The sequence below is a fragment of the Gymnoscopelus braueri genome (assembly GCF_963280865.1).
Source record: "Gymnoscopelus braueri genome assembly, chromosome: 18".
NCBI classification, from domain to species: Eukaryota; Metazoa; Chordata; class Actinopteri; order Myctophiformes; family Myctophidae; genus Gymnoscopelus; species Gymnoscopelus braueri.
Window position 1 is genome coordinate 33,981,124 of NC_137618.1, and position 10,100 is coordinate 33,991,223.

General features: G+C 41.5%; 1 protein-coding gene across 3 annotated transcripts in view; it reads right to left on the reverse strand.

Annotated features, from left to right (window-relative positions):
- lrp2a (low density lipoprotein receptor-related protein 2a) overlaps positions 1–7,735 on the reverse strand; it is a 62,896-nt gene extending 55,161 nt beyond the window's left edge. For 2 of the 3 annotated variants that reach the window (XM_080412338.1, XM_080412340.1), the window contains exons 1-4: positions 7,642–7,729; positions 2,098–2,205; positions 1,579–1,704; positions 41–157 (exon numbers count right to left, since the gene is read on the reverse strand). In XM_080412338.1, coding sequence (XP_080268464.1) covers positions 41–157; positions 1,579–1,704; positions 2,098–2,205; positions 7,642–7,714 — 424 coding nt within the window. In that variant the 5' untranslated portion in view covers positions 7,715–7,729. Of the gene's footprint in view, positions 1–40; positions 158–1,578; positions 1,705–2,097; positions 2,206–7,641 lie in introns of all 3 variants that reach the window. The other variant, XM_080412339.1, reaches the window with a different exon arrangement.
- Between the last annotated feature and the right edge of the window lie 2,365 nt (positions 7,736–10,100).

The following is a 10,100-nucleotide window of genomic DNA, read 5'->3' on the forward strand; positions in this document are numbered from 1 at the left end:
CACACACACAAAAAGGAACCCGTTCCAGGGGGAAACTTACGGCAGTTTGTTTCGTCAGACCCATCCGAGCAGTCGGGCCGCCGGTCACAGCGGTACTCACTGGGGATACAGGCTCCGTTACCGCAGCTGAATTGGGCAGTGGTGCACGTCCTCCCAGCTGGCAACACATTTGGGAGTAACTTAGCATCAACTGGAAGGGGTGTTATTCACTAATTTCTTAACCCATTGAGACCTGAAGCCAATTCTACATGTCTCCTAAATCTCAACAGTTTTCTGAAAAACCTATGTTTCTATATCAGTGGTGCGCAATCTTTTTCATGTCAAGGACCCCCAAAATGATATGTATTTGGCCGCGGACCCCCATCAAGATATTTTGTTTCAGGGACCCCCAGAAGCAAAGATTTGAGTTACAAATGTTCGCTTTAAAAATATGTATATTCAAAGATTTGCACACATTTTCACAAATTTCAAAAATAGCAGATCTACAAGCTCGTAGCGCGGCACTCGGTGCCGCGCTATGAGCTTGTAGATCTGCTATTTTTGAATAGCCCAAAGTGTAAAATAATGCTTTTTTTGCTCAAATAAAAAAATGACACAGTTCCAGGTCTTAATGGGTTAAAAACTATTTCAAATGTGATGCACTTGAGATACTCATTATTGCAATGCTATGGCAAATCCCTCCAATCTCAAGTCAAGTAAGGAATGGCAATGGACTACTTTCAACCTCCCGTCCCTTTTCTTTTTTAATTTAGAGTAGCCAATTATTTTTCAACCCATTTTCTCCCCAATTTAGTCGTTATGCCAATTAATTCTTCCCCGCACACATTTTTCCGTGTTGTCACTGCTGTCGTATCCTACTGACTCACCTGCCAGTGAGGAGCCCCCACCAGGAGGACGTAGAGCATTCGTTCTACTCCTCCCGCCCAACACTCCCCGCTGACAGGTGCCGCCCCAGCCCTGTAGGTTTATATGCAGTGACACATATCTCCCTCCCCGTCCGGCTTCCCTCCCCCGAATACGGGCCAATTGTGTTCGTGTAGACGCTCGACAAAGCCGGATGCACCCACAGTGGATTGGAACCCACAACCTCTGTGGTGGCGGGCAGGGATTTGACCACTGCGCCACCCAAGCGTCCAACCTGCCGTCCCTCCTATTTTGGAGCGTGTCATTATACGCAACGATTTCATTGTGAGCTTGTACATCTGCATTTTTTAAAAATATTTCAATAGGGCTGGTGGTTAAATGGCATTTACTTGCAATACAAAGGGCTATATTGGAACAGTGTTTCCCAAACATTTTCATGTCAAGGACCTGATATGTATTTGAATTTTGTGCCGGCGACCCATTAAACACATTTTGTCAACATTAGTCATTATTTGTCAAAAACAGCAGATCTGCAAACTCACAATGCATCGCATTGCAACATGCTGTGAACATAGATCAGCTATTTTGGAATAGCTGAAAAATAAAATCGGGCTCAAGTGTTTAAACTCTTCCTATTTCATTTTGCTGGGGAGGGTCACTGGACCCCACTTTGAGAACCACTGTCTTAATGTCAGTCTTGGAGGAAGTACTTACGGCAGTGCTGCTGTCTTTCGTCAGAGCCGTCCTCACAGTCCTCCTCGTCGTCACACACCCACACATCGGGGATGCACTCACCGTCACTCAGACACTGAAAGTGACTTGCTTCACAGGTTACCTGAGCTGTGGGAACACAAACAGATCATCTTTGAGTATTTTCCGGACACTGCTTAAATCTGTGAGTACTACTTCTCCCTTGAGGACCTTAGGAAGACTACAGGGATCCTTATGAACAATGATTAACCACTTGAACCCAAGCGTCTATATATTCTGGGTCATGTCGTAATAGGCGAACATTCTTGTGAAAATAGGCGAACATTCGGCTGAAATAGAAGATCTGCAAGCTCACAACACGACGCATTGTGAGCTTGTAGATTGACCCCTGGGGGACAAAGTACTGGGTTTAAGTGGCCAAACACTAATCCTCTACCTATAAGGATGGAGTATGAGTCAGTATATTATCAACCCTGTCTATTAGGGCATCTTGATCTACTCTGTGTGTGATGAGTGACTCACGGCAGTCTTGTTCATCAGAGTCATCCACACAGTCTGATGTGCCATCACAGTGCCAATCACCAGGGATACACCGACCTGTCCCACAGCGGAACTGCCCACTTTCACATCCTAAACACAACCAAAATGGAATTATGAGTTTAATTACCACAGCACTTTTTTAACTCAATTTCTCTATAGTCCGAACTGGTAGAATACTTCACCTGGTGATGGCAATAATGCAATTAGAAGATAAGAACATTCTTTTTGTAACATTCTTTGCTCGCTGAAATGCCAACTCTCCCTCTCTATTTTCCTCGAAAACATCAGAGCAGTCCTAATGGTGTAGGGATGCCTTCCATTGATGAAGCATGCTGTTAACAGCATTGACGAGCCTTGGAGACGAGCGTGCCAGCCTTCCCCCCCAGACAGTTACACAACCCTCAGTGCACTCATCTCAAGCCTTCTTTTGATGTTCACACTGAGTGGCATCTGAGGAGATAAGGTACCACCACTCTACCTTCCCTGACGTTTTCCAGGAGATATTGACTCCGGCAACATAGTTCAGTGTCAGAGCGCTCTGTCAGACCCGTCTAAATAGGAATGTGCAATTCTGATTGTCTCTTCCTGACAACCTGATTTATGGTTCATGCTGTTCCTGGTCAGAAACGTAATTGGGATAAATAGTGGTACCGGGTGGTACCGCAAACCTTTCAACCCAAATTCTTCACTGAAGGAAGTGTAAGGTGGTGGTTGGTGGTGCATGCCTGGGGTTGGGGGTCTATCTCTAGCCTGTCTTATCCAGTACCTCTAGATACACCCTCCCACTCAATCAAATTGCTTTCTACACGGAAAAACAAACATCTCACTCACAAATATCATGGGTAGTTTATCAAAAATGTGTGTACTAGCAACAAGTAGCCAAAGCCATATTAGATTTAGACTGCAATATTTCGATCCCTATGCTGTAGATGATAGATTGCCCATGTAATTAATTGGTCAAAGGGTGTGAAAAGCTGTGAAGCTATGAAGAACAGGCTTACTTCCTTCTCACTTGTGTATTAGTGTCAGCTACTAAGCACGTCCTTCTGATGGGTAAAAAGGAAATTACTTTAACCCCACGCTAAAAAGACATATCAAAACAATTTGAAATCGGATTCTGTGTTGATAAATTCCCTGCAAAATAACAGCCTATTATTCACTTGACTAATGCTGTGTGAGTGAACAGTTTATTTTATGAGAGTCAGTAGTTTATCATCCCTTTTATGTAATGTGCTCTTTAAAGATGGATCACTTCCACTTCACTTGTGGGGTCAGTGCTTGTGCTACTGCACTAAAAGCCTTGCAATAGGCTCATATCATGAGGTCTCGTCTCAGATTAATTAGCCCAAACCACCAAATGTCTTCAATAACCACCTAGGCTTCAAATGGGCTTCAAATTTAACTCCTTCAGCAGCTATCTGGGAGGCAAGCCTTTTTCCTGCTCAGTTTACTAATGATAAAATTGCTCCCCATCGGCTCAAAGGGAGCCTTTGTTGCAAGGCAATGATCCCAGAGGTTTCAGCATCATCTATAACATGGCTCATAGGACAAGTGGTGCATACAGTGTAGAAGAGGCACTGCAAATATTTAATCAGTTACATGAACAACAATATGTAAGGTATGACGAGTTATGTCCAATAACAATATCAGTTAATTTATAATAATTATAAACTCAATTATTTGCCAAGGGTGGTATAACGATATTACAATACAAACACATTATTACAATAATAATAATAATAATAAGTTGCAAAGTGCTTCACGCACAAATACTATAATGACAAAACCAATCTAAATGGAAGATTACAATTAGGAATAGCTGATAAGAATACAAATTTAAAAGGACGGCAATATTAAAGATATGATTGTAAGAGATATTCACAATTGCTATACATTGAGACCAAGGTTAACAACTTAAAAACGACGTTTGCCAGAAAGAAACTAATCTGCCAAGACCTTCAAATGCAGCCAGTGTTTCCTGACAGTATCAGTTCTGGGAAAGGTGACAACCACACTAGAGTTGAACCTTTCAACAGTACTATCTTGTGTGGGAGCTGTTCCTGCATTCAGTGAAGAACTTCTTCTTTGTAACTTTTCCTTAATCCCCAAATTGCTATTTCTTTCTGAAAATAGGAGTGATCTGAGTCATCTGACAGCGTCAATCACTGTTCTGAAAATGTTAAGGGCAGAATAACCTGAAAGATTAGAGTCTTCTGTCGTGTGTCTTTAGACCTTTTTCATTTGTTCTTTTTTCATCCTGTTAGTGCCTTTGCTTTTGTATGTTTTGTTTAATTTGCTTTTTACACGCTCTCTCATGTCTTCTAATTAGCCAACTTAAACCCACAGCAGGCGAGAACCCCACACTATCCAAGGAGGAAGATAATGACACACTACTACTGCTAAACAAAGAGGCGCAGGAGAGGAATTTTCATTAGAATGAAGCCTCCCAATGCCTCAGACCCCACTGTGAAATCACAATGGCACAAAAGAGGGGCCAGTGGGGATGCAACCTCATAACTGGAAGTGTCACCCCGCAAAAAGCCACTATGGAGATGGACAGCAGAAAGAAGAATACAGTAATGCCGGCTTCTTGCAAAAAAACAACAACAAAATCCAAAACAAAAGTTGGACAGAAGTCTCCAACCCCCAACTCCTAGAAAAACTCCTCCTGTCTGCTACCCCAAAACATCTCTTTCTCATCACGTGGGGCCCCTGAAAGATGTGTTCAGCCTTTCATCAATACCGCCTTGTTTTGGTATGGCCCTCCGCGCTCATTGAATGTGTATGGAGAGAACGGCTGCTGGCAGCATGAGGCGCTGGACCCGTCCACACTGTCAGAGCGAAGTCGCTGCTGCCCATTTCATATGGAAATCAATGCAACAGAATGCAGTCAATTGACAAACAACTTTGGCTCTTGCCGCTACGCACAAATAAAACAGTGACAAAACCAAGGGAGCCTGGCAGTGGCACAGGCACAACAGGGGGATAGAAACGGAGTGATGAATGAAGCTTTGGGCTGGTTAGAAAGGATGCTTTAAGGGAGTAGTCATCGTATGTTTTGATAAATTAACTTATAAAAGCCTGTGTCAAAAGAAACATAAATTAAGTTGTCATGCTGCACTCAAAACGGCATAGATGAATTGTTTAACGTTTCTCTGTGCTAAATCACATCACACCAGCTCCTGGTTGGAGACTGAACTCCATCCACTGCATGACAGGGTTGTATGTAACCTACCTACATAGAGGAGCTGCCTAAAAGGAAAGGACTGGTTGTCTGTGCCTGCCAACTGCACCTGCGTTCCCATTTCTAATACAGTGTTACTGTTGCTCAAGGACTTAGGCTGCTATGCCGGAAAGGACCCTGCATTTGTGAGGTTTAACTTGCACGTGCTGGCTAGGTTACGGAGCATTGAAAAGTTTCAGCACAACAAAAGGCGAGTGTTTTTTCCCCCTTGTTGTTACCATGTCATTACAAATTCGAACAAAAAATAGAGCAGATTGAAGTGAACCAAGACACCTTCTTCAAAACGTACTCGTAGACTAAATAACTGTAGCCTATTTATTCATACATGATTGTTTTGGTTTTTAGATGCTATCTCATATTCTGTTTATGTATGCATCCATCCGTGTAATGGGTTCCCTTACACAGCACTTAACAGATCATTGAAGAATATTACAGGTTGCATTTGTTAACGATTAATGGAGAAAAACACACATTTTCACCTGTCATTACAACAATGTACTGGTGAAACATGTTTTCAACAGCTATGCCCTAAAGCAGGATGAAGGCAACCAACCACAACTAGGATTATTCATCCATCAAAACCTTTGTTGTGTGTTAGACGTTTAGGCTATGCATTAACAGGAAATGACCTCAAACTCTGTCACATTATGCTGATGCAGTCATTCTACAACACCATCAAGGCCCAGATTTAGTAAATGTGCTACAAAAGGTCATCCATGAAACAGTCACCTAGAACTAACCCTATGACACTTGACAGGCACAAAACAAAAACAAGTATTACAAACGAGTCACAATAAATAAAATAACCTGTCCCAACACCAAGCATCATGTGACCATTTCTGCACAAAGCTTGTGATTAATAAATCAGGACAATATATAAACTATTACTTTCAAACATTTCTGACATAATGTGTCCTTCAGTGTAATTAAAGATCACCAGATCATGTCCAAAGACAAATCTAGGTCTGTTATTTGCATACCCTGTCCCTGACGACTCATAATACCTGGCTACAAGTACAGCACATCACTGTCTGTTAATAGCTAATACATCTTGCTAATAATCAACAGAAATATGCTGACAAAGTGTAACTCAGATATGCTGTGAATACAGTCCAAGTTATTATCTAGGACACTGCCGATCTACAGCATCTCCATATATATGTCACTGTCCAAGATTCAGCACAGATGACATGCAGCCTCCTTTTACTTCAGCCTTTTGTGACAAATGAATGTATGCTTAAATGTTACTAGCCAGTGAGGAAATAAGTAAGTGCAGGGTAACCGCTACCAAGAAATAATTATATAATAAAGCTGGATCCCTGGGTGGCTCTTTAACAGATTGTAAGAACTTTCTCCTCGTTATAGAGCTATATGCCCTTTTACTCAGTTCAAAACGGTTCCTTAGGTAGAAATGGTTGCTTTCCGTAGCAGCTGCAGTGTAATTAGTTGCTTGATTCACACTAAGGAGCTTACATACTAAGGGTTGAGCAAAAAGAAAGCAGATTACAATTTGAGACGTAGGACCTGTAGGCTACAACTATAAGAGACAAACACAGGCCTGTCATATAAGAACATTTAATAATTTCCCCCCTCTTTTCAAGTCTGTAAATGAAATGTGTCCCATGATATATAGGAATGATTTAGGTGTTAATCCTCCTGGGTTTGCACGAGAAAAACTATTCCTCTGAATGAGATTTACCAGTAGCTTTCAGTCCACACAGATTGTCTGTAAGTCACATGCTCTCTTCTGTTACCTAGCAACAAGTAAAGCTCAGGCAAAAGTTCTCCAAGAGAACTTCCAATCTGTCTGAGGAAGGCTTTGTACTCAACCTTTAATGTAATGCTCTGTAGTAAGACATTTTGCTCTAGAATCACATTTGTTGTCAGCTAGCTTATTGCAGTGCAAGGAAATAATGGCACTGAATAATCTACATGGGTATCATAGGCCATTGAAACCACCACATTTATTCTTCAGAGCTCTCAAACTGCTGCATGAGCATCTGCTCTATTGAATAAAAATAAATGTCTACTCCCCCCTAAAAGAGAGAAAAAAGAAACATTATTTGTCTCTGATACAATAAATAAAATCCAGTGCTTTCCAGATTTAATCGGGCACTCGATTTGTTTTTATGTTTAACAAGTGGACTGGCTGAATCAATCAATCAACAGAAACATAACAACTCAGATAAAGTTGCAGGTTCCGCATCATGAATTATTCATCATCAGACACCCTGTTGAATAAAAGCAGTCAAAGAACCAAAACCACACACACACAGGCCTACCTTGAGAATGGACCCGAATAACACAGTAGAAAACTATGAGGAGGAAAAGTTTTGCTCGCAGTGTTCTCCTCATTGTGTTAGTGGGTCCCGGCTGGTCCGTCCAGCTCCGCATGAAGCTGGGCAGATGGAGAAGCTCTTGGGACTGGGATGCAGGGCTCTCTCTCCTCTCTCTCTCTCTTGTCCCGCTAGTTGATGAAAAGGGGCATGTGTTGATGAAAGGGGGCGTGGCATAGAGCCTGGGACAGCCGCTCCCCCAACCTCGGCCCTCCGGATAAATCCCTCCTGCCCCGGGATCAGGGTTGCCATGTCCACTCATTATGAGCAACATTGGGCTTGTTTTTCTGGAAAAGTTGCTTGTAAATATTGGTTAGTTGCGCGGTTACGTTTTTTTTGGGGCTTGTTTCTAAAGTGTACTGGCTTATTAAGGCTTTCTTGCAAAAACAAACAAAAAAATATTTAAACCAGTGGTTCTCAAATATTTTCATGAACATTTTTATGTTTGCAATGCATTATGTTTAAAGTGCTCATCTGGTGGCCTAAGTTGCTTCTTTTGGACTTGTTTTCCTAGACCTGACTGCTTATTTCTCTCGTAGAATCTGGCAACACTGCCCGGAATCTGCATAATGCCGTGGCCCAAGCTGTCTGGAGGACAGTGTCAGCAGCGCGTGATTAAACCAACTTTTTTTTTTGTTTCAAGGACCCCCAGTTTGGTATAGGCATGTAAGGCCATGGACCCCCATAACTCTGAGAGTGTGCAAATCTCAGAGACGATCAATCGTTTTTCTAGGGACCGCCTGAAACCCTCAGTGTGGTGTCCCCGGACACCACACTGAGAACCACTAGTGCAGTATGTGTATCTCCAATTTGTTATCTATGCAGAGTGTATTTGATTGATTGATTGATTTAATACTTAATTAACAGTTTGCAAAAAAAAGCACAGGAAGTAGGCCTACAGTTCTATAAAGGTCTGTTAAAAGGATTAAACCCAAGAAAGCTTACATGGCTTGTTGTTTCCATTGGGGTCCTGTGTATTCAATTCTTTGAAACATTTAGTGACAGACAACTATACAATTCTATGCAAAAACATCATATAAACGAGTAGTAATCAAAAATAAAAATATGTACAGTAAACAGTGATAGGCTTGGACTTTTGACAGGGGCCAGAATTGCAGCCCTCTTAGAGCGGTTTTTCTGGAGACATCATAGGGACTTGTCTCACCACATCCCATCCGATCCCATGCAGTGAGCAGTGGACACACTATATGCTATTTAATCACTCTTAAGTCTTGCTGTGTTATTTAACACCATGTGCTGTCCTTTATCAAGATTATCACTGTTGAAATACAACTGTCATTTAACCTAGTTTTCTTTCTTCTACCGAATAGGCTATTTTATCTATACTTCTATGACAGTTCTGATATCTCCGGTCACGCATGGCTTGATCAAACATAATATAGCTATTATCTTATTATCTGTGTTTTTTAATAAACTTAAGAACATCATGTGACACGGCCTTGGCGTCATTCCTGTTCTCCGAGATTGTGTTTGATTATAATTCAACTGAATGACCAATCAGCGTGACCATTCAATCAAGTCAAGTGTTTAGGATATCATAACTCATGAGGATTAAGTTTATCACAAAATAATAGTGACAGAAATGGGGATAATTTCTCACAAGACAAGTCAATACATCACAACGCAGACGCAGTGGCAACCCTTTTCTTTTTGAGTTGGTCACTAGCCAATGTGGAATGCCCTACCAAAAGGAGTAAAGGAGTGTAAAACCCTACTCACTTTCAAAACTGCCCTAAAGATACACCTTCAGGAGGCTGCAATTCGAAAATGGCCCCTGTCTAAGTCTTAACCTACCCCCCCCCCTCTTTCATTTTCCTCTTTTATATATATATTTTTTCTCTCTTCATACCAGTAACCTGAAAGCTGATTGTATGACATTCTGTATAGTAGTGTCAGTGTGTATATCTGTCTATCTCTTATATGTCATCATGATTTGTGTGCATGGGGTTCTCATCTTAAACAAGCTGCGTGCTTAATGAGATTTCCAGTTTAGTAGACCTTGTATTGTGAATTTGTACTTCCATGTACTGTTATGTACTGTCATGTACTGTTCTCATGTCTTACTAAATAAAGTACATCAATCAATCAAGCCTTGATATAAGTCATTATGACCGATGACCGTCTTGATCCGAGGCTAGTCAACCTGGGTTGCACCCATGCGTGCACCACTCATAATTAGAAGACCATCAGCGCCATCTTGTGGTTGGGAAGTGGCTCCGAGGTTTCGAGCGAAAAGCTTACAGTTGCCATTAGCAACCAAGTAGCAACAACCTTACAACTTGTATTTCTACGAAGACTGGAACAGAGTACAACGAAAATATTATTTGGAAAACTCAGAGTCGACAGTTTACAATACTACAGCTACTCGTGAAAAAACTTCAATC